The sequence below is a fragment of the Mustelus asterias genome, chromosome 21, assembly GCF_964213995.1.
Source record: "Mustelus asterias chromosome 21, sMusAst1.hap1.1, whole genome shotgun sequence".
Lineage (NCBI taxonomy): Eukaryota > Metazoa > Chordata > Chondrichthyes > Carcharhiniformes > Triakidae > Mustelus > Mustelus asterias.
In genome coordinates, this window is record NC_135821.1 from 52,706,377 (window position 1) to 52,732,063 (window position 25,687).

General features: G+C 40.2%; 1 protein-coding gene across 3 annotated transcripts in view; it reads right to left on the bottom strand.

The window, feature by feature from the left end:
• Positions 1 to 606: 606 nt before the first annotated feature.
• The window catches only part of cap1 (CAP, adenylate cyclase-associated protein 1 (yeast)), a 39,960-nt gene continuing 14,879 nt past the window's right edge, over positions 607 to 25,687 (bottom strand). For all 3 annotated transcript variants that reach the window (XM_078237891.1, XM_078237893.1, XM_078237894.1), the window contains exons 5-13: positions 23,031 to 23,174; positions 21,903 to 21,988; positions 19,886 to 19,991; positions 16,947 to 17,121; positions 15,885 to 16,057; positions 14,715 to 14,838; positions 9,182 to 9,264; positions 5,977 to 6,117; positions 607 to 2,863 (exon numbers count right to left, since the gene is read on the bottom strand). In XM_078237891.1, coding sequence (XP_078094017.1) covers positions 2,780 to 2,863; positions 5,977 to 6,117; positions 9,182 to 9,264; positions 14,715 to 14,838; positions 15,885 to 16,057; positions 16,947 to 17,121; positions 19,886 to 19,991; positions 21,903 to 21,988; positions 23,031 to 23,174 — 1,116 coding nt within the window. In that variant the 3' untranslated portion in view covers positions 607 to 2,779. The remainder of the gene's footprint in view (positions 2,864 to 5,976; positions 6,118 to 9,181; positions 9,265 to 14,714; positions 14,839 to 15,884; positions 16,058 to 16,946; positions 17,122 to 19,885; positions 19,992 to 21,902; positions 21,989 to 23,030; positions 23,175 to 25,687) is intronic.

Sequence of the window (25,687 nt, forward strand, 5' to 3'; positions counted from 1 at the left end):
TCCACTTACAATGGAAACAAGAACTAGGGGGCATAGCCTCAAAATACAGGTCAATTTAGAACAGAGTTGAGGAGGAACGTCTTCTCCCAGAGGGTAGTGAATCTTTGAAATTCTCTGCCCAATGAAACAGTAGAGGCTACCTCGTTAAATGTGTTTAAGTCACAGATAGATTTTTAACCATTAAGGGTTATGGGGAGCAGGCGGGTAAGTGGAACTGAACCCACTATCAGATCAGCCATGATCTTATTGAATGGCAGAGCAGACTTGAGGGGCTAGATGGCCTACTCCTATTTCTTATGTCCATAATCCAACTTGAAACTCACCCCAAGTTCAGCTGTTGGTCCTGTTCATCTCTGAACAGCTGAAGCTTTCTAATATTGAATCTAGTGTTATATCTAGCCCATGAAGTTTGTGAGAAAATGGAAAGTAGTTCCTCAAAAAGATCTTCTTAGCACTTGCTGATAACTGAACAGAATTTTTAAAAAACCCAATTCAGTTAAAAGTTAACCAGTCAACATAGCACCCAGTTTTACCTCTGATTTAGCTGTGGTCACTGATCAGCAACCTTGAAAGAGCAACTGAAGAAAATACAAGACTCTGGATAAGCAAGTTGGCAAATTTTATTTTGCAGTTTAATTTCTGACATATACAAGATAGAATAGTAACCACAAGTAGCAAGAACTGGAGTTTGATCCCTCTTTTTACAGTTCTGAAATTATGCAGATCAATATTGAAATTGAGTTTAGAACATACAATACAGTAGCTAACTTATCACACCACAAGATAGGTAGTTGATATCAACTATACTTGTACAATTAATATCTTGTACAATGGGGGTGGGGGGGCAGTAACTTGGTCAAAAGCCCAAGAACCATTGTCCAAGTACACACTAAATGTTAAAAGCTTACTGTATTGTACATTTCATACAAAATGAGAACTCAAGTTCAAGGCAATTACATTATAAATTGAAGATTGAAATAGTGAAGTTAATTTGAAAGATTTTGCTATGGCAGCCTTGTGACCCAATTTTAGCATATATAAATCATGGTGTATTTACTGCCTCTGATAAATTCCCACCACCATTAGCAAACTTATAAGGACTGCATGTATTTCCCAAAATAACCACACAGGACTCAGACATGTAATTACACTGTAATCACAGCAGAGTTCAATGACCCATTCAGAAATAATATAATTTGTTAGTCCATAATTATTGCCCCACTTGTTAGTACAATTCAATATTGATAATTTCAAAATTAAAATTAGCAAAAATGTACCTTAAACAAATGTAGATAAATGAAAATTGAAGCATAAAATGAATGTGATATAATGATGCTTTCACTGTGGATGGAATTTATTATAAATTGAAACAAATCTTAAAAAGAAAAGTACTCAAGTGCAACCTGTGCTGAAATGTTAATACCCAGTTACAAAATAGCCATATTTACTGAAACACTGAAGTAAATTAACGTTAGAGGGGAATCAAAAGGAATTTAACCATTTGGGATATATGGAATGATTTCTAGACAGAACTTTATAGGAAAAGAACGCTCTCTGAAAGCAGGCACCAAAACTCAGGGAATGTATTGTATGAGCAATATTCTCAAAAGATGCTGCAAGAACTGGACCCTGAGAAAAGGGGGAGCAAATTATTTTAAGCCACAACGGAGGACAAAACATGTGAGGGTCCCAACTTCAACTCTCAACTGTAATGCTCAAAACAAAATTCAGGCCAAGCAAACTGCAGCAGTACAATTCATGATGCCACATTGGTAAGGTACAAGATGGAGCAAGACTGTGAGAAACAATGTTGGATGATGCATTTTCACTAGAAATGCCCATTTGAGTTCGGAAGGTAGGAATGCTTTAAAGACAGTTAGTTCACAACAATCTATCACTGCCTACATCCAAGTTCTGCAGGAAATTAGACTGATGCACTTTAAATCAGTTTTCATTATTCAAAACCAGGTCCACAAGATTCAGCAGCTAACTCCCTTAAAACTAAAATTCAGGATCTCATCCTTCCAACCACAATTTTTGGTCTGGTTCATAGTCGAAGTTCTTAACCATGGATGTGTTACAATTATACACATTGATTCATCTATAAAAGGCTACATGGTTTCAAGGATTAAAACAATCCCAGCAGTGCAGTGAATAGCTGTTTCACCTATAATTTAAAACTAAAAGCAGTGGCTGTTCCACAGAGTAGTCCCCAAAGCCAAAATAATCAAAAGGAAGAGGGTAAGTAAAATGAAACTAAAAAGACAATTGCATATCAGAACTACCTTATGCACTGATGGCAGACCTTCAAGGTTAGAATAGTATCTGCATTTTAAATTTTAGAAATAATTTATTTAAGCAAGGGCAGGAAAAAGAAAAAAAAGTCTCACCTCACCCACCCAAAGAGCTCAGCAATATTAGTTTTTAATAAAATTGCATTTTGGTGCACTATACTCACTCAAGAGTTCTCTCCAATTGTTTCCATCTCTTAACTCTGTACTACTCCCATAGACTCATGAATATTACTAGAATCTTAGGCCAGCCATTATGCTCTAATCCAGCTACTTTAGGCCATTTTATACTGGAAAGGGTAATTCCAGTATATCTGAGGTATATGCTGTAGCAGATTAATTACCTCTCATGAGGAGTGATAGGACAAGTTTAAGAGTAGAATGTGCAGAAAGTTAGCTTGTTGCTTCTACAGATTAATCAGGCTCATCATTACTAGCGACGACATTAATATCATGCCTGTAGATAAACGTTCTCAGTAGCCATACACTTAACCGGATATTTCTGTTACTGTCGTCTCCAGTTTCTTCCCATTCCAGACAGTCTTGAATTGTTCTGGGATGGGATGCTCAACCTGTCAAAGAAAATCAAACAAGTTAACAACTGCTATAAATGTTTTTTTAAACTTGATGAATTTTCATAACTATAATCCGAGGACCTTTACTTTATTGCCAGTAACAGCATCAAGAAATATTTATCGGATGTGGGCAATGCTGGCCAGTGTTTATCTATCCCTAATTGCCCTGAGATAGTAACACTGAGCTGCCTTCTCGAACCATTGCAGTCCCTGTGATGTAGGGACCCATAGTGCTTTAAGAGTCCCAGGTTTTTTTTACCCAGTGATACTGAAGGAACAGCGATATATTTCCAAGTCAGGATGGTGAGGAAGGCATCCAGATGGTAGTATTGTTCCCCCGTGTCTGCTGCCCTTGTCCCCCTAGACGATAGCGGTTGTGGGTTTGAAAGGTGCTGTCTGAGGAGCCTAGAGTTCCTGCAGTGCATCTTGTAGATTGTACACACTGCTGCAACTGTGCGTTGGTGGTGGAGGGAGTGGAAGGGGAGCCAATCAAGCAGGCTGCTATGCCCTGGAGGGTGTTGAACTGCACTCATCCAGGCAAGGGGACAGTATTCCATTACAGTCCTGACTTGTGCCTTGTAGATGGTGGACAGACTTTGAGGAGTCAGAAGTTACTCACTGCAGGATTCCTGGTCTCAGACCTGTTGTTGGAGCCACAGTATTTATATGGCTCATCCAGTTCAATTCATGTTCATTGGCAACCTCCAGGATGTTGATAGTGGGGGATTCAGTGATGGTAATACCACTGAACGTCAAGGGGTAATGGTTAGATTCTCTCTTGGCATTGCCTACCACTATGTTACTCGCCACCTGTCAGCCCAAGCCTAGATACTGTCTAGGTCTTGCTGCATTTGGACATGGACTGCGTCAGAATCTAAGGAGTCAGGAATGGTGCTGAACATCAACAAACATCCTCACTTCTGATGTTATGATGGAAGGAAAGTCACTGATAAAGCAGCTGAAAAGGTTGGACCTAGAACACTGCCCTGAGGAACTCCTGCGCTGATGACCTGGAACTGAGATCATTTACTTCCAACAACTACAACCATCTTCCTTTGTGCTCAGTATGACTCCAACCAGACAACAGTTTCCCCGCCATTGATGCAGTTTTATTAGGGCTCCTGGATGAGTCAAATGCCACCTTGATGTTAAGAGCAGACACATTCACCTTGAGTTCAGTTCTTTTGTCTATGTTTGAACCAAGGCTGTAATGCAGTCAGATGCTGAGTGACGCTGGTGGAACCCAAGGTTTTTGTGGAAGAGGTGCAGCTTATTGCGAAGCAAGTGCTGCTTGATAGCACTGTTGAAGACCCCTTCCATCACTTTACTATGGAGTAGACTGATGGGATGGTAACTGGGTGGGTTACATTTGTCCTGCTTTGTGTACACAGGATATACCTGGGCAATTTTCCACATTGCCAGGTAAATGCCTGGGTTGTAGCTGTGCTGGAACAGCTTGGCTGGGGATGCAGCAAATTCTGGAGCCCACACCTTCAATGTTACTGCCAAAATTTTGTCTGATGCACAAAGCCTTTGCAGTATCCAGTTTTGGCTCAAACACATGAAAAGCCAGCCATGCTCAAGACATTCAGGCTCAGGATGTGTAAAACAAATGTTTCCATCTGCTGTTCATGCAACAATTCAAGGTTACATACTCTAACTTTTATTTCTTGTGCATGGCTTTCCTATTGAAGTATGTGGGCTCTAAGGTTTTTGCCTAACCATGCACACATGGATAGAAAGTTGCTGACTCATGGTCTGCATGCAAAGTTGCAGGCTGCAGGACAAACACCCAGTTTAGAGGAAACATTGGTCCAAGGTGTCTCACAGTTGGGGAACAGATTGTGGGAGATTTTAGCTATGCTTATGTCAAGAACTAAAATCCCATTGTTTAGTTTTCCTTTGTTCCTCCACCTGGCCAGACCGAAACCCCAATATTCCATCAATTGCTCATTCAAATTTGTATTACATGTCTTCCCAAATTTCTCAGATCCCCTTATGTTTGATTTGTCTCCTACCAGTATTTTAGCAACTACCCAAGCCTTTCTAGTCAATTTTTAATTCACCTCATATTCCCCGTTTTCCTAGTTTTTGGAGTAATAACCAAAAGGCTTGACATTTAAAAGCACGCCCACGGAATTTCTATTGACACGATCTGACATTTGCTTGAAAAACTTAAGTATTTTGTTTTTAAACAAACCTCCCACAAAGACTCCATGTTGTTGCCCACTTGTACCATAGTTTAATGATGCAATCTTTTCAAGATGTCTCGCTGAATGCTTTATTCACAACAGACTCAATAACCCTATGTTCTTTTTTAAGGCCAAGTGTGTTAACCAACTTCTCATGCAAAGTACATTCCGGGAAATGCCCTCCTGCTGGATATTATAAGTTTGTCGTTCATCACTATGGGTCAAGTACATATGCCCCACTTTGAAGTTTTGTTTCATTATTGAGGTTAAAAATGCAATGATCTTTTTGAACAGACTTGAAGGGTCACATTGGCTACTTCAGCTCCCACATGCTTTTATTCAACACTTCCACCCACCCGCACAAAATTGGCTGGTCATTTAGGAGGCAAGCATAGGAACCACTTACCATGTCTCAATTCACTGGTGCTCCAGAATTTGCTGTGTCCCTAACCAAGCAGTAAACCTACTGTGTGATGTTCTACATCAAACTGTGGACATGTGATCTCCTGCCATCAGGCATTTTGGTGGTTGAAGTGGTGGAGACAACCGTACCTGGTTAATTCTATTTGAACTTTTAGAAAATGGCTCTAGCCTTTAGTGGGCAAGCCTATCAGACTGTCAAGACCTGTTTGAATCAGTAAATGGTGGTATAGGCAAATCAAAAGAGAACACAGATTAAAACTTGGATCTGTAGCTTCCAACACTATGGCCAGAATCTGTGCGAAATCCAAAAGGTTTCTACATTGGCAATTTCTAAAACAGGTTTGGAGTACATGTGACAGCACTGGAAAGAAAAAACAAGACGACAAGTAATTGGATTACTGTTGTATACTCAGTGGCTCACTGGAGTTCACTGGTTCACTTTCTGCCTCCCTACAGAATTGCAAGAACAAAAACAGGTGACAGGATTGTACTTACAAAATCATCATTGTTTGGAACCAAGACATTCATCTCAGAGGACTTGGCACTGACAATCTCACAACTGAGGGAATCCTTACTAAGGTAGATATGGCAGCCATCAGTCTTATTAACGGATATAGTTGGCACTTTACCCAACACCTGCAAGGGGAAAAATAAAGAACCACTTTGGATATTTGCAGAGAGAAAACATCTGAATGAATAACTTGGAGAGGTGTCTGCTTATTAGAAAATGTTAAACGAATCAGAACAGATTAGTCAATTCATGCAACGTGTGTACAAAGATTAGTGGTATAACATAGGAAGACTAAATTAAAGAAACATGGAACAGTACACCTCCCCCCCCGCCCCCTTCAATTTGAAGGAGACAACGTCACCCGAATTTTCACATTGGATTCTTAACAGAAACAGATCCGGACATATTGTATGTTGACCCAATTGCTTTGATGCACAAGTACATGCTGTATGCTTCAAATGTGATGTACATGTCTCGATGCGATTTTCAACACAAAAGTGTTTTTAAAAGGAGCGGCACAGTAGCATGGTTAGCACTGCTGCTTCACAGCTCCAGGGACCTGGGTTCGATTCCCGGCTTGGGTCACTGTCTGTGTGGACTTTGCACATTCTCCTCGTGTCTGCGTGGGTTTCCTCCAAGTGCTCCGGTTTCCTCCCACAGTCCAAAGATGTGCGGGTTAGGTTGATTGGCCATGCTAAAATTGCCCCTTAGTGTCCTGAGATGCGTAGGTTAGAGGGATTAGCGGGTAAATGTGTAGGGATATGGGGATAGGGCCTGGGTGGGATTGTGGTTGGTGCAGACTCGATGGGCCACATGGCCTCTTTCTGCACTGTAGGGTTTCTATGATTCTATGAGCTAGATCATATCTAGATATTTCTGAACATTCTTTGAAAATGTCAGTCTTCCATTCCTAGGTATGGAGCAAATTAGCACTACAATATCAGTTATCAGCAATAGCTTCGTTAAAACCAAGAATAAAGACTGACATGTCAGAAAAGACAGTTTGTTAAAAGGTTATAACCATTTCCCACGATTGTGCCCAATCCCCCTTTGTGTAATCACAGGCATTTTTCCCCTCAGATTCAGCAATTAACACATTCCTTTATTTTACTATTAAAAGTTAAATTAATGGGTTGTGTAAATCTGACAGTCAGCTCCTTAAAGATTCTCTGTGAATTGTGTGTAAAAGAGTTATCATTCTCTCCATTATCCCTCATGTCCTCAATGCTTCCTTTGAGTTTTATTGTTCAAAAACGTGGCACACTTAATCCAGCTACATTTTTTGGAAGCTTGGCAGGGGTAAAAATAAAAGCAAAAAAATCTCAAGTTTTACATTTACTTTTAATGATATTTTCTAAAAAAAAAATCAAGCTATTAGACAAAATGAAAATTACATTAGAAATAACAGATTTCAATATTTAGTGTGCTTGTAGTAAACTTGAAATCAACCAAAACTACATTTTCCTATCAGATGTCAGCTGTGGTGGAAGTGAGGAGGTGTGGGATAGAGGGATAGAGGGAAAGTTGGCCGATTGGATAGGCAACTGGCTGTCTGACCGAAGACAGAGGGTGGTGGTCGATGGAAAATTTTCGGATTGGAGGCAGGTTGCTAGCGGTGTGCCGCAGGGATCAGTGCTTGGTCCTCTGCTCTTTGTGATTTTTATTAATGACTTAGAGGAGGGGGCTGAAGGGTGGATCAGTAAATTTGCTGATGACACCAAGATTGGTGGAGTAGTGGATGAGGTGGAGGGCTGTTGTAGGCTGCAAAGAGACATAGATAGGATGCAAAGCTGGGCTGAAAAATGGCAAATGGAGTTTAACCCTGATAAATGTGAGGTGATTCATTTTGGTAGGACAAATTTAAATGTGGATTACAGGGTCAAAGGTAGGGTTCTGAAGACTGTGGAGGAACAGAGAGATCTTGGGGTCCATATCCACAGATCTCTAAAGGTTGCCACTCAAGTGGATAGAGCTGTGAAGAAGGCCTGTAGTGTGTTAGCTTTTATTAACAGGGGGTTGGAGTTTAAGAGCCGTGGGGTTATGCTGCAACTGTACAGGACCTTGGTGAGACCACATTTGGAATATTGTGTGCAGTTCTGGTCACCTCACTATAGGAAGGATGTGGAAGCGCTGGAAGGAGTGCAGAGGAGATTTACCAGGATGCTGCCTGGTTTGGAGGGTAGGTCATATGAGGAAAGGTTGAGGGAGCTAGGGCTGTTCTCTCTGGAGCGGAGGAGGCTGAGGGGAGACTTAATAGAGGTGTATAAAATGATGAAGGGGATAGATAGAGTGAACGTTCAAAGACTATTTCCTCGGGTGGATGGAGCTATTACAAGGGGGCATAACTATAGGGTTCGTGGTGGGAGATACAGGACGGATATCAGAGGTAGGTTCTTTACGCAGAGAGTGGTTGGGGTGTGGAATGGACTGCCTGCAGTGATAGTGGAGTCAGACACTTTAGAAACATTTAAGCGGTTATTGGACAGGCACATGGAGCACACCAGGATGATAGGGAGTGGGATAGCTTGATCTTGGTTTCAGATAAAGCTCGGCACAACATCGTGGGCCGAAGGGCCTGTTCTGTGCTGTACTGTTCTATGTTCTATGTGGTATAACTGGCAGCACTTTTGCCTCAGTAAGGTGGTTGAGAGTTCAAGTTCCACTTGAGACATGAGCATAGAAATCTAGGTTGACACCCAGGTCCGTACTATCAGAGATGCCATTTTTCAGCTGAGATCTTAAACCAAGGCCCCATCTCCCCCTCAGGCAGGCACAGAAGTCCCGATGGCATTATTCTGAAGGAAACAGAAGTCAACCATGATGCCCTGGTCGGTATTCACTCATAAATCAATACCACACAAAAAAAGTCATTATCACATGACTGTTTGTGGGCCTTTACTGTGCATGAATTGGCCGCCATGTTTCCCACATTGCAACTACACAAGGACTTGAACTTTAAAAACTTGTGCCTTAAGGAAATCCCAAGATTGTGACTAGAGCTGTATAAATGCAATTATTTTTAAACTCTGGGTCTGTGTGTTTGCATATTTTAAACAGGACAAGTTAAGCTGCCTGTCGCTGATAACTATAAATTTGCTGTCATTTCCTGCAATGTTCTTTGCCAGCGTTGAAAGCTGTTATTTCTGAGCAGAATGCTTCATTATTTTTCTCCTCCCCTGCTTCAATTACCTGAACTTTCACGTCCCTGGAATTTATGATCTCCACAATTCCAACAACATCATCAAAAACTAGACCCATTTTCTTACAGTTATCTGTAAAAGAAAAAGTAATAGATCTGTCAGACTATAGAAATCTGAACCATTACAAATACTATGAAATCTCATTAGTGTTTGCATTTAGTAAACCATTGGCAAGGGGCTTACACAATCTGTTTAGGAATAAATAGATACAAAGGACCTAATTCTTTTCTAATGATTGATTATATATTGATTAAATTAATAAAGCCTTGCAGATTAAGGCCAACTGTACCACCCCTATAGGCAATTTGGCTAAATTTAGCTAATTCATCAGGTGGCAAGGATTGAGCCTTGAAACAGTAGCATATTTTTTTTAAATTTCAAAATTTATATGCAAGCTTTTCACTCGATCTGAGTAAATTTGAAAATTAATAGCTAAAAGGTGGCAAATTGAGGCAACCTTTTCCCCCCAAATTCTTACAATGTTAAAAATAGCCAGTTGGGATTTTTGCACACGCTGCATTTCTCAGTGGTAGTGGTTAGCACTGCTGCCTCTCAGCGCCAGGAACCCGGTTGGATTCCTGGCTGGGGCCACTGTCTGTGCGGAGTCTGCATGTTCTCTCGTGTCTGCATGGTTTCCTCCGGGAGCTCCAGCTTCCTCCCACAATCTGTAAGACGTGCTAGTTAGGTGCATTGCCCATGCTAAATTCTCCCTCAGTGTATCCGAACAGGCACCGGAGTGTGGCGACTAGGGGATTTTCACACTAACTTCATTGCAGTGTTAATGCAAGCCTACTTGTCACACTAATAAATAAACTTTTTTTAAAATCTCAATAATCAGAGACCAGGTCACACCTCTAAGGATAGAAACATAGAAACACAGAAAATAGCAGGAGTAGGCCATTTGGCCCTTCAAGCCTGCTCCACCATTCACTTTGATCATGGCTGATCATCAAATTCGATATCCTGACCCTGCCCACCACTCTTCTCTTTCCTGCATGCCCCCCCCCACCCACCCATCCACCAATATCTCTTGAGCCGCAAAAGGTATATCTAATTTCTTCTGAAAAATCACAACGCTTTGACCTCACTACTTTCTGTGCTAGTGAATTCCACAGAGTCACCACTCTGAGTGGAGAAATTTCTTCTCACCTCAGCTGGTTTACACCTTATCCTCAAACTATTGTTTGAACTCCCCTAGGGTCTTCTGATTTGGAAGGTGCTCAGGGGCAGGAGGCGTGATTACAGCTGGAGCAGGTAAAGGGACCCAGAGGGCAGAAGTGTCAGCCTCTGCAGCTGTCCAACAAGTCTGACGTTCTTTCAGGGTGGATGAGCTGACTGACCATGGCATTGTGGTGCAGGAAGCATTGCGGAGGGTGGGGTGGAGAGCTCAAACGAATGTAGTGGTAGTAGGGGACAGTATAGTAGGAAGGGGCACTGACACCGTTCTCTGTAACAACGAATGAGACTCCAGATGTCTATGTTGTCTGCCCAGGTGTCAGGATTCTGGACATTTGCTCAGGGCTAGAGAGGAACTTTCAGCAGGAAGATAAAGATCCAGTGGTTAAGGTCCATGCAGGTACAAACAACATAGGCAGGACGAAGGTGGTGATTCTGCATAGTCTTTATGAAGAGCTAGGCACTGAATTAAGCAGAACCTATGTGCAAATTGGCATGGGACAACTAAGATTTCAGAAATGAACGCATGGCTCAAAGACTGGTGTTGGAGAAGTGGGTTCCAGCTCATGGGGCATTGGTACCAATACTGTGGAAATTGGGATCTGTACCATTGGGACAGTTGACATTTGAACCTTGCTAGGTCCTAATGAGCCACTTAACTAGGGAAGTAGAGAGAATTTTAAACTAAGTAGTGGGGGTAAGTGATCAAATTTGGGAAGATGTGGTAAACCAAAGAGCAGAGACAAGGCAAGAGAGAAAGGTACTAATATGGGAAATGATAAACAGACCGTGATAGGAAGGAATGGAGAGCAAATCAGCAGATAAGGCGAGATGTTATAAAAATATAAAGGACAAAATTATAGACATTCAAAACAAAACAGATGAACTGATAAAGAAATTAATAAGTACGATCTGATAGCCACTACAGAGACATGGCTGCAGGATGACAAACTTGGACTAAAATACTTAAGGACATGCGACATTCAAGGAGAACAGGAAGTTAGGAAAAGGTGGAGAGGTGGTTGTAATAGCACAAGGATAGGGATGACCCAAGTTCAGGGAACCACGATGTAGAAGTGGCTTGGGTTGAGATCAGAAATGATAAAGGGAAGTAGTCACTTGTGGGAGTGGTGTACAGGCTCTCTAGTTGTAACTACATAGAGGGACAGAGGGACAGGAAAAGGAGAGATCATGAAAGGTACAGTGATAATCATGGGGGACTTTAATTCACATAGACAGGAAAAAGCAGGTGGGCAAGGATAGCATAGATGAGAAGTTTGGCTTCATTGCACAGTACATTTTGGCACCAAGCAGAGTGCAGGCTATACTACCTCACCTGGCATTATGCAGTGAGGTAGGGGGAATTGGACTATATACACTACTCATTTTACCCTGCTATTCAAATCCCTCTGTAGCCTCACCCCTCCCCATCCAAACTGCTCCAACCTCTCCTTCAATTTCTCTTGTGCATGCCCAAGTTCATTCACCCCTCCACTGGTTGTCACGGCATTAGTTATCTTGGCCCTAAACCTTTCTGCACATCTACCGCTTTCTTCACCTTGAAGACACTCTTTAAATCCTAGCTCTTTGAGCAATCTTTTGGTAATCTATCCTAATATCTCATTATGTGGCTTGGCATTAAACCTCATCTGATAAAACTCCTGAGTGTTTTACTAAGCTAATGGAAGTAGGTAAATGTAAGTTGTCATTTGCAGTAATCATAATAGGATTGAATTTTACATTCAGTTTGAGGGAGAGAAGAGTGCAAAGACCAGTATTTTAAAACTTAAATAAGGGCAATTATGTGGGCATGAAAGTGCAGCTAACTAAAATGAACTGACAAATGAAGTTAAGTGATAGGTCAATAAAGGTTCAGTGGCTTTTAAAGAGATATTTCGGAATACACTTAATAGATGCATTCCAATGAGAAATAAAATTTCTAAGAGTAGGCCCACCATCCATGGTTAACTAAAAAAGTTAAAGACTGTATCAAACTTAAAGATAAAGCATATAATCACAAAGGCAGACAAGTTAGAAGATTGGACAGAACAGCAAAGAATGACAACAAGATTAATGAAGGAAACAATTAGAGTATGAGATGAAGTTAGCTTGTAGTATAAAGATGGATAAGAGGAATTTTTATAGATAGTTAAATAAGACTCAACAAATTCAGTGTTGGTCCTATAGAAAGTGTGTCTGGGGAATTTATAACGGAAAGTAGGCAGACAAATTGAACAGGTATTCTGCATCGGTCCTCACTAGAGAGCACAAGTAACATCCCAGAAATAGCTGAAAATCAGGAAACAGGAGGGAGGAACTCAGGAAACCTACAATCACTGGGGAAGTGAGCAAATTCTTGGGACTACGGGCTGACAAATCTGAGTCTGGATGGATTTCAAAAGATTCCATTAGATTGGAAAATAGCAAATAACACTCCTTTATGCAAAAGGGAAGGAAGACAGAAAGCAGGAAACTACAGGCCAGGAGGTAAAATGTTGGAAGTTATTAAAGATGCTACAGTAGAGCACACTTAGAAAAACTCAAGACAATCAGGCAACAACATGGTTTTGTAAAAGGGAAATTACGTTTCACAAATTTATTGGAATTCTTTCAAGGAGTCACATGTGCTGCAGAAAAAGGAGAACAGGATGTACTGCACTTGATTGTCAGAAAGCATTGGATAAGGTGCCACATCAAAGGTTATTGCGGAAAATAAAAGCTCATGGTTTAGTTGGCAAGGCTAGCTAGCAGGAAATAGTTGACATAAGTGGGCCTTTTTCTGGTTGGCAAGACGCAACTACTGGTGTGCCACCGGGATCAGTGCTGAGGCCTCAAATCTTTTACAGTTTATACAAATGACTTGGATGAAGGGGGTCAAAGGTATGGTTGCTAAATTTGTTGAGGACAAAGGTAGATAAAATAAATTGTGAAGAGAACATGAGGCAAAAAAAAGGACATGGGTTAAGTGGATTGTCAAAGATCTGGCAAATTAAGCATTGTGTGGGCAAATGTGAAAAATTCTCCATTTTTGCAGGAAGAATAAAAATATTATCTAAATGATGAGAGATTGCAGAAGTGCCAGATTTAGAGGGATCTGGGTACCCTGGTACATGAAATACAAAAGGCAGTTAGAGGTCTGAGATTCAGAGGGATCTGGGTTTCCTGGTGCATGAATCACAAAAGGTAGGAACAGCAAGTAATTAGGAAGATCAATAGAATGTTATTGTTTGTCATTTGTGAGGGGAATTGAATACAGAGGGATGTTATGCTTCAGTTGTACAGAGGATTGGTGTAGTGTTTAAGTTTTTATTTATCACAAGTATGCTTACATTAACACTGCAATGAAGTCAGTGAAAATCCCATAGTCGCCATACTCCAATGCCTGTTTGGGTACACCAAGGGAGAATATACCATGGCCAATGCACCTAACCTGCACATCTTTGGACTGTGGAAAAAAGCTGGAGCATCCAGAGGAAACCCACGCAGTCACGGGGAGAACATGCAGACTCTGCACAGACAGTGACCCAAGCCAGGAATCGAACCTGGGTCCCTGGCGCTGTAAGGCAGCAGTACTTACCACAGTGCCACCCTTGTGCACAGTATTTGGTCTCCTTATTTAAGAAAATATGTATGTGTGTTAGAAGCAGTTCAGAGAAGGTTTGCTGGACAAACAGTAGGAATGCAACCGGTTATCTTGGACAAGTTTAGAAGAGTAAAAAGCAATTTGATTAACCTTCAAGATCCTGAGGGGTTGACAAGGTGGATGTTTTTTTCTTGTGGGAGAATCTAGAATTTATTGTTTACAAAAATAAAGGGTTTCTCATTTAAGACAGACTGTTACAGCTCTAAGATCATTGAATTTCTTGATATACTATATGGCTTGATATACTTCTATCAAGCAATCAAAGTCATTGACTAAACCATGACAGATGTGGAGAACTTTCTTCTCGAGGGTCATGAATCTTTGGAATTCTCTTCTCAAAAGGCAGTGGGAGCAAAGGCTTAAATATTTTTGTGGCAGAGGTAGACAGATTCGTGATTAACAAGAAGGTGAAAGGTCACAGTAGGCTGGAATGTGGGGTTTGGGTTACTATCAGGTCAGCAGAACAGGCTCGAGGGGCTGAGTGACCTACACAATTTGTATGTTCGTATGAATGAACTGAAGAGACACAAGTCATGATTCAGTCAATGAATTTGCTTGCCTGATAAGAGTATATCAAGCCACCAGAAATTGAGAGATGTTGGAGCTGGAACAGTCAAAACATTGAGAATAACCTTTTGCAAATAGAAGATAGAAAATTATTAAATGAATCTTAAAGATTTAACTTTGGTTCATTTCTGCTTACCAACGGTGATAGAGTTGATCTTGCCTTTGACGTTCAGTGTGCTGTGTGCACATTTGTACACATATGCAACCTGTTTCAACTCTGTGTCCTGAATCACCAGGTTACTGGCGTTTTCTTGGTTTTCCTACAAGCAGAGAACAATGTAATTTTTTTCTGATAACTAAAGGTAGCATGGGATTAATTTGAAAGTGCTCCCATGTATTGAAGCATGCTTGTTATTCAAATTACTTATGCAGGAGTTAAATTGCTGGTCAATCTACCAGTGTTCAATTATGGTACCTCCAAAATGAAAAAAGTCATGAGGCAATGTGAAAAATTGAAAAGAACATACAAGATCCCAATTCCTTCTTTCCCCACCCCACCCAAAATATCCACAAATGCGGTCAATTTTTAAAAAACGAACACTACCGTGTTTCTTTTTCCCCTCCATTTCAGATAGCTTCTTACTGGTACCCTCTGGAAATTCATCCATGATTCAAGTAAAAGTCTGACAGTGATTATCATGAGAGAATCACAGGTGAATCAGATCATACAAAATTCTCCACAGACGAATCTTGATAACCAGGCAAAGGGCCCTGATTAATTTACCCATTTGAACTTAATAACCCCAGTGTCGCCCTCACTTATAAGTAAACTAATCAGAAATTCAAGCTCAGTTGGTTTTCTGGTTACTTTAAAAATTTACATACCGCCTCCGACATCAACCAATCAACTGTCTCATTCATGCCACTGTCACCTCAGGCTCAATTGCGCCAATAGTCTCTCTCCTCTCCCCCCCCCCACCCCCCCCAAGTTTTATGTTCATATCCTGCCTTACAAAATCTTGCCCCTCTATATCTATACAAGCTTTCACAGCCCTCCCAAACTCCCCTGACCATGCATCCACAGATATACAGGCACTGGGATCACAGGGACAGCTATTGAGGTGTAATATCGATGACTTTTCCCCAACTGAGTTCAGGGCTGCCAAAGCCAAGTGTGGCCTGTTCCAGCTGAAATCAGCTATCCAAATGAATACCAGAAATTGAACCAAAGATCATTTTGCATACATGGCACATTTGGTGGTACCTGTACATATGGGATAATCAAGGGAGCTTTTCCCAAAACTCTGAAATCATACAGCCTATTATGCAAGAAAATATTATAATTCAGTCTAACTTTGACACTCACCACTCTCCATTTCTTCCCTTCCAATTCTAACATGGGTGGCTCTTTCTTGGCTGCAGGCTTTGGTGATGATGTAGCTGCTTTGAATGGCTTTGGACCAGTGTGGACAGGAGCATTTGTGTTTCTTAACGTTGGGTTCTTGTGAGTTTTATTGCTGTCCGCCACATGCTTCAGTTCTGAATTAACAAACAGATGCTAATAGCTTAATCCAAGACACATTTTTCTTGACATCACCACATCTCCAGCTGTATGCATCTTAACTCCATTTGTGGAAAAGCACTCTACAACAGAAGTATTCAAACTTTGTCTGCATAGACCACGTTAGAGCAATCTATTTGCAAGTTCTCTAAATAATGCAGATAATCTCAGTATCTTAATTTAAGATATATCTACTAAATAAGCCCTAGCACCAAAACACCTTTCTCCAAATATTGAGACTACAGGATATTCAGCAAATTAATGGGCCAAATAGCCAGGGCCATGAGGAGGCAGACATGGTCAGTGGGCTGCAATTTGGGCACTGCTTTACCAAATAGGTATGCAATTCTTAATTTACAGCCTTAGTTATATATGCAGCATCTTCGTGCCAACTTTGGAGAGTCTCTGGTGGCGTGCTTTCCCTTGGTTTGCACTGATTTCAAACAGAAGTCCAAGTACGTTAGCTCATTCTCCATTTCTGTTTGCTGAAGTGAATTACAATTTCTAAGAGTAACACTCACAATGTTAACACCACAAACATTTTCAAATTTGTATCATTAATGGACCAACAGAATCTTCTACCTTATTACTCCTCTTCTGAATGAAGTAGCTTAAGCCCATTTTACTTCTCAAACCTAATGGATAACACCACATTTTACTAAGGTAATGTATATGAGTTCACCAATAAATCAAAATTATCATGCTTCTCACAAAGGAAAGCAAAGCTCTGAAGCAAAATATACTGCCCAAATATATGATCCAATTGTTTGAATTCAGAAATATCTAGATTTAATAGATACTGTGGTCCATTTATACAAGGGTAATGATGTCAAATTAGGTACCAAAAACATCCAGTGTATTACTTACTACTTGTAATTGCTGCTCCCTTGTTAAGGTCATCAAATAGAGCTGCTCGTGAACTAGTCGTGTCTGATTGACAAGCCCCTGAAGATGGAAGTGGTGGACCAGGAGGTGGTGGTGGGGGAATAGCTCCTCCCGATGGTGGTGGTGGTGCAGAAAGAGATGATGTTGCTTTGGGACCCTTGAAAGAAAATCAGGGGGCGGGGAATGAAATCACTTTTCAAAATGCTAAGTACATCCCTATGAATACTGCTAGTATTCAAGGCATGAAAAAGTTCTCAACACCACTAGGTGGTACAAGGTGGTATCAATTTTAGCAATTCACTGCACTCAGCGAGAAAATTCTTCCATCACGATCAAAACAAGAAAAAGCCCAACATAATTAAAAATCTACTTTTCCAGACCACTCAAATTCACAAAGTGCAAACATATGTGCTAAGATTCACTAATTGTATATGGGTTTGAGGCAAGTTGTGGCTTCACCCTTCTTTACCCTCATGCATTAAGTTTCACAACTTAGGCCACTTGGGCAGAGGGGAGAGAGAGAGAGAAGTTGATTACTTCCAAAATAAAGAATTTTAAATAATGCTGACATTGGGATATGATTTTTCTTTCAATGAAGCACATCTTTCCGGTTCAAGATAAATCCTTCCTTGCTAGTCAGAATCATTGAAACTTATTTGTACAAAGAGGCTTGCTTCAGTTGTTTCATTCATATCCCTATTAGAGTCCATCACAGTCTGCTTCCACCATTTAAAAACATTCTAATAATGCCCTGCACACAAAAAACTCCCACCAATCTCAATCTTAAATTTATGCTCTGTAACAACTCACCAAGTTGAAATAGTTTCTTTCCTATTGACTTATCAAGGCTCCTCAAATCTAAATACCCTTCAGATCGTCTCCTAACATTTTCTGTCCTAATGAAAACAGATTCAACTTTTGCAGATTCTGCTCAACTTAAAGCTTTATATTTAGTGCACATTTTGATACATGGCAAAAAAGTGCAGTGAACAGTGTTTTTAAACAATCGATAGGGGTTGATAGTTGAAGAAAGCTTTTGCACTATGCAGCAAAATCTCTAGGTGGTGCAATTGCAGTGCAAGTTTATGTTGCAGCCCGTGTAGTCGTTTAACATCCCATTGACAATAATGATGGAAACCACAGTCACACTGGGCGCAACTGAACAACATATGGCTCCATGATGAATAATCCACTTTCCATAGAACCATACAACATGTTTACAACACAGAAATGGTCCATTATGTCACTGAAAAAATCCAACCCATTCTCATTGGTGTCTATTCCATTTCACATATTTATCCTGTTTTGTTTATGGAACCTTGTTTATACAAATGAGCCTCCTGCGTTTGCCCATGTAAACAGCTGTAAAGTACTTGTGCAATCCAGAGGCACTAAGGTGCTATACAGGTTTTACTTTCTGGACAGAACTCCAAAATAACAACCTAGATATTAAGCATAGGCCGAAATAAAGGGCAACACATTCGGCATCAAATCGGTGCCAGAGCTGTACAGTGATAATGGAAGCAATAAATTTAAAAACCTTATTTGGGGGGATACAAAGTGAAGGTAAAAAAGAGGAAATTAGACAGGAAGAGGAGGTCATGATATCTGATTAATGTTACTCTTGCACTGGGAATCAAGTATTGAGTGAAGATGTGCAACAAGATCAGGAGCATTCTGTGTCACACAATCTTACTTCAAAAGAATAGTTTAAAACCCAGCGGTTTTAAAAGTGAAAAATGATCAGTGTTATTTCAACATCATGATGTGCACAGAATGATTTAACACAATTGAGATTAGCTTAGTAATAATTAACACAAATATTTGGTTCTCGAGTGCAACTGACCATTTCCATTCATATCTGTCAAAGTCAGTCACTACTACCTTGTCTTAAATTCTCTACTTAAATATCCCCTCCTCGCCACTTCAATCCTTGCCCACATTAAAAACCTCCCCGATCATGCTTTAGACACTCCGTTCTCCCCATTCTCTTGTCCTACCTCATCACCCTCCTCCTCATAGTGTGGAGCCTTATTGCATAAGCAGGGTGTTAATTAAAACTATCCAGGACTACAATCTCTGAATCATCAAGCTAGTTAAATTTTAAGCTCAGCCCATTTCATCATTCAGGTAACTTGCGTTATTCATTGCGCACCTTGGTTCTAAATGTGTGTGGAATTAACTTTGCATTGAGATGTCTTGAACAAACAATTTGCTTTCCATGGGAATGTCTAAAAGACCACATCAATTAAGTTTTATTCAAAATATTAATTGCTTATAAACCTTCATATCCAGACTAGCAGTATACATTGCAATTGGCTAATTTTTATGCTGCCATTTTTGCAAGTAAATGGATTCCCTAAAGGTGGTCTGAGTATCTGTTTCACACACTCCTATTTCCACAAAGCAATTTTTGAATACTTCAATTTGAAAAATCAGGGTAATCTTTTTACTCCAATGTTTGAGAGTACAGACACAAGCACAATATGCAATCATAACATCCCGGTTTGGTTCCCAATAGGTACCATCTTAATGTAGGGAGTAAAGGGGATGCAATTAATGCCTCAGCACCACTGGACTGAGCGGAGAGGAAGAATATCAGAGATAAAGCTGCTGTTTTCCATGTTGAATCCTTGATAGCAAACATTAGCAGGCTACCCTACTGTGGCAGCCAATGGCTGGATACCCACACAAACAGGAAATTTCAAACAGGGATCATTGGCTCACAACTGTGTTAACACTGATTCTTGCAAAGTTAGACATTGAGATGAACTGGAGCATTCCCTTTATTTACACTGGTTGAGCAGTGGACTCAATGCAAACCTGGTCTATGTGGCTCAATATGACAGGAGACAGTGAAATATTTTAGTGAGTCAGAGATCAACACCAAATCATTCCATACAGAAAACTGGGACACTTACTGTTTTGTTCCAGGAAAGCCCTGTGGTGTGGTGTGCCTTGATGTATGCTTGAAGTTCAGTCCAGAAGTTTATATAGGCCTTAACCCACTCCACATGCCTTTTATCGCTGAAATTGAATAGTCACACGTTAAAATATAATCTTTCAACAAGCTTTTCCCATCCATCTATGTTTTCTCTTTTCTGCATCTAATCTGTTACCCTAATTTCAGTACATCGCATCTATTATGAGGGAGAGATAAGAGGCAAGCAGGAATTTTGAGCTGGGATGGAATTCATGACAGAGGAGGGGGACACCAAGGACTGGACTGGGAGGCAGCAGCTATTTCCACCACTTTCTAGCTGCATTTAGTGATGTGACCAGACCAATATTGGCTCAACATGGAGTGGTTGTGGTTGAGGAATAAAAACAGCCAGGGCCACAGAGTTAAAAATTCTCAAGTAGAAAAAAAGCATAAAGGATTGGATAGTCCAGCACCTGTTTGTGTTTTGGATCTTTTCTTTGTTGCTTAGTGCAATACATGCAATTTTGCATCATTGTTCAAGGCAATTAGAAATTTCGCCCAAACTCCCCTTTTCCAACCTTCCACTTATTGCTCCCACCTCCACTTCCAGACTGATTTCAAACTGTTTATTTTCAGAACCAAGTGCAGAGCACAAGTGGTTGAAAACACAGCAATGGGTTCTGGTAACTAAATGTGGGGAAATTTAATATTGTTTAGAACACAGGAGTAGGCCTTTCAATAAGATTATGGTTGATGTGATTGGGCCTCAAATCCTTCCCCCACCCCCAACTCTCTTGTCAATTAAAAATCTGCCTACAACCTTGAATATATTTAATGACCCAGCCTCCCCTACTTGCTGGGGAGGAGAACTCCAAACACCAGCCCCAGAAGAAATTCCTTCTCATCTCTGCCTTAAATGGGAGACCCCTTATTTTGAAATTCTGCCCCCTAGTTCTAGATTTCCTCACAGGAGAAAACATCCTCTCAGCAGCTACCACATCAAGCCCCCTCAGAATCTTTGCAAATGTGGGATACCACGAAGGACAGAATCTGTATGTATGACTCGTATTCAGGAATTTTAAAGTATATTAAATTAGATTAAAGTATATCCTTGTCTACAATGAAGAATTGAGTGAAATCTTCATGGAAAGTTAACTGCAAAAGAAAATTAGCTGCTTTTTGGAGTTCAGGATCATCTTTAAATGATGGATTTCAATTTATTTCACTATCCTGGCATTACATTTTGTAGCATTACAGATTCCAAATATTTTTGAGAGATTAATCTGTGGATCAGCATCTGCTTGCTGTTAACCTGATCAGAGCTGCATTGGATGTGACCTGAAGGTGGAGAGAAATGGGCAGAAGAAAAACAAGATGCTTTTATGACTTGGGTGTTACAAAATCATTACAGGATTATCTGAATTGATGAACATGGATACAGGAAGCATCACTATATATTAAAAACACTTGAATCATAGAATCCTACAGTGCAGAAAGAGGCCATTTGGCCCATCGAGTCTGCACCGACCACAATCCCACCCAGGCCCTATCCACATATCCCTACATATTTACCCACTAACCCCTCTAACCTATGCATCCCGGGACACTAAGGGGCAATTTAGAATGGCCAACCAACCTAGCCCGCACATCTTTGGACTGTGGGAGGAAACCGGAGCACCCGGAGGAAACCCACGCAGACACAGGGAGAATGTGCAAATTCCACACAGACAGCGATCTGAGCCGGGATTCGAACCCAGGTCCCTGGAGCTGTGAAGCAGCAGTGCTAACCACTGTGCTACTGTGTCGCTGAATTGTAGTCGGTCTTTTTGTACTATTGATCATGTTGATACCCAGTTTCAAAGATGAGGATTTTGGTTTAAATTATGAGGGATATGCTTGAAAATGATAAAGAAGTTGCCATTATGCTAGTCTGGAAAATTACACACAGATAATCAAACCTATGAAAATAAACATTTTTAGGAGTTAAGGGAAATTATAGTAAGTGGCAGTCATACGTGTCTTTGTACTCCTTCAGAACCCTATTGGTGTAAAACGTAGCAGCATCAGTCATCTCCTTAACGTAAGGACCAGGTTTGGGAGCCTAGAAGGAAAAAGCTATTAGTTCTCATGTAAAGTCTTGCTGCTCTTTTCACAATTTTGCAATGTTATGTACAGAAATCATAGATGCCATTCTTATGACTTCAACGAGAAAAGTATTCATATGTACAATTTCCACCACTTACACCATCTATGCTCATCATTGGCAACCATCTATGGAGTGGCGCTAATTGCTTCCCATTTACATAGCACTCGATTACAAAGACAATACTTATAATGTATGAAGCCCGTCAGCCTATTTCAGGCAGTTCAAGTTTTTCGCACCTTGCTAATCCCTTCTATTTAAAAGGTTTTGCTGATTTCTGGCAAAGTCAGATCATCAAGCAATCAGCTGCTTACACACTGGATGAGATTGTTTGCATCGATATTAATTCGGATATTGCTAACAACTATAAGAGGCAATTTCAAAATGGAGACTTCACGCATCCTATGGAAAGCCTTTTGTAAAATATACATGACAAATATTTATCACTCCATGCAAAAAAAAGCTGGATATCCAGATAAGGTGACCACAAAAATCAATTGGCTATATTCATCTAAAATGATGTTTTATTGCTAAAACCTATTTTAGTTTTAATGCCTGTTGGTATACAGACGACATCACCAACAGGCCTGCTATAATTGGCAGTGACTGTGCGAACAATCGCAGTTTGCTTTCATTTTGCTCATTGCTGTTCCTCTCCTTCAAGCTGGGCATTCTCTTCCAGTTTGCTTAACAAACAAGTGATTTTATGAGAGCCAATCTAATTCAGAAAGTATCATTTTGCATCTCTTAATATGGAGGGCTAAATATGGGAATATAATTTATAAAAACAATTTGAAATATGTATTCACTTTGAAGATTAAAGTAAATCTCTAGGTAAAGTTGCAATCAAAAAGCCCACATATGAAAACTGAGGACGTCCCTTATCAAAAGCATATTAAAAAGCATAAAAGATGCATGCCATACCAAATTAGGTCATGGCTCTCTTATTAACATTACTGCGCAAAATTGCACGCTTAAATTGAACAAGTAGAATACATACAATTGCCAACCATCCCAGGCCAGGAACGCTCTCACTAATTGCAGATAGATGATTGAATTGTTTGCTTGCACGATTTTTCTCTCTGAACTCTTGGATCTGCACAATTTTATTGGAGAGAGGCTGAAGTAGCTGGGTCAATTCATTCTGCAAAAATAAATAAAATGGCCATCTCTGCAGAAAACTAACCACATAGCAAAAGAAATAACAAGTTAAATCCACAGTCTGAAAAACAGCAAATTACTTCATTCAAAACATTGAGCTTAAGCAAATCAACAGCAGATAAAATGACAGACAAATATATTTTGACCAATTATTTGCATTTTTATTCTCCAGTTGCTATATTTTATTAGTTTACTTTTGTATTTAATGAAAAAGATGAAAGGCCTGTTATGTCATTATGCCATATTTTGGTCCTTTATTGCTGTCCCAGTCAGAATAAATGCAACAGTATGCAAATAGAGGGAACCAAAGGGATAGTGGGTTCTTGGAAAAAGAATGCCGCTATTATTGCTAGTTATTTTTACTAAATTATATGTTGAGGACTAGCCCAAAAGAGAGAAAACTTTTGATCGCTTTTATACATGACATTTCTGTTCAGTTTGTCTAGCTGAAAACCAACACCTCCAAAAACAATAGCATTTCCTAACTACTACACTAAGCAGTTAGCCCACAATATGCCTCCACAGTAGAACTTGAACCCATGATCTCCCGATTCAGACAAGAGCACTACCAGATACAAAGCTGACAAAACATTCGCACTCAAATCTATTAGCTAGCAATGAAAACTTCTGGTAAATTCACATGTGAACAAATACCAAATCTTGGAAAAGTAGTCAAAATCTTTATTTGACTGCTAATTTCTAACTTTAAAAAGTACCTAGACCAAGAACAGATGAAATTTGATCAAGAAGTGGCATTCATTTTTTGTGAATAAGAATGCTGGAATGTAGAGGAAGCACAAATAGTCACAAATCTAAAAAGTGAGTCTTGTCACTCTGATGAAAGTAAAGTTAGTCTTTGAAAGATCTTCTGAAACCATCAACTGGCCAAAGGAATCCAAAGTGAAATGGCCATGAGGTACCCAAAAATGGTTCACAAGAAGCAAATTGAAAATAGACAAGTCTGCTCATCATTACATAGTATTCTCACAAAAGGAGGTAAAGTTAAAATTTGCAAAGGTGAAGCAGAGTGTTTGAGGCAAATGTTAAATTAGTTTAAAGGACACAGTTTTACCCTGTATGTCTTTTGTGATATTTCTGGCATATGCTTACTGGTGAAAACTGCAAAATATATTTCATCACCTAAACAAAATTTATTGTGCATATACTTTAAATGGGAACAGCCTTCTTATCTGCATTTATTCTGTTACAAATGCAAGGTTATAGATTATCAATGTCTTGAAAAGTGGAAAAACAATTGTTTTCAAAAACTTCAGCTTAAAGACTTCAGTCAAAGAAGACAGAGGATAGCAGTGGAAGGTGCGTTTCTGAATGGAGAGCTGTGACAAGTGGTGTTCCTCAGGGATCAGTGCTGGGACCTTTGCTTAAAGATTGGTGGATTTGAGGATAGCAATGAGGATCAGAGAATACAGCAGGATATAGATCAGTTGGAGACTTGGGCAGAGAGATGGCAGATGGAGTTTAATCCGGACAAATGTGCGGTAATGCATTTTGGAAGGTTGAATACAGATAGGAAATATACAGTAAATGGCAGAACCCTTAGGAGTATTGATAGGCAAAGGGATCTGGGTGTACAGGTACACAGGTCACTGAAAGTGGCAATGCAGGTGGAGAAGGTAGTCAAGAAAGCAGTCAAGAAGGCATACGGCATGCTTGCCTTCATTGGCCGGCGTATTGGGTTTAAAAATTGGCAAGTTATGTTGCAGCTTTAGTTAGGCCGCACTTGGAATATAGTGTTCAATTCTGGTCGCCACACTACCAGGAGGATGTGGAGGCTTTGGAAAGGGTACAGAAAAGATTTACCAGGATGTTGCCTGGTATGGAAGGCATTAGCTATGAGGAGAGGTTGGAGAAACTTGGGTTTGTTCTCACTGGAGCAATGGAGGTTGAGGGGAGACCTGATAGAAGTCTACAAGATTATGAGAGGCATGGACAGAATGGATAGTCAGAAGCTTTTTCCCAGGGTGGAAGAGTCAATTACTAGGCGGCACAGGTTTAAGGTGCGAGGGGCAAGGTTTAAAGGAGATGTACAAGGCAGATTTTGTACAGAGTGTAGTGGATAGCTGGAACCCGTTGCCAGGGGAGGTAGTGGAAGTGGATACAGTAGTGACTTTTAAGGGGTGTCTTGACAAATACATGAATAGGATGGGAATAGAGGAATATGGTCCCGGAAGGGTAGGGGGTTTTAGTTAAGTCGGGCAGCATGATCGGTGCAGGCTTAGAGGGCCGAAGGGCTGCTCCTGTGCTGTAATTTTCTTTGTGCTTTGTAATGCAAAGTTGAATTAGAAATAACTGGATCAGATCCAATGTAGATACAAATTTAAATTGAGTTTCTAATTGGTCCTAAAATGAATCAATATTTCACTTGTAGAGTTTATATTAAAAAATACGGCTAAACACTGGGCCTTTGTTCTTGGTAGACCGATTGCAACATTTAGCACCCTTTCTTTTCCAGTTATCTGCCACTAATCCTTTGCA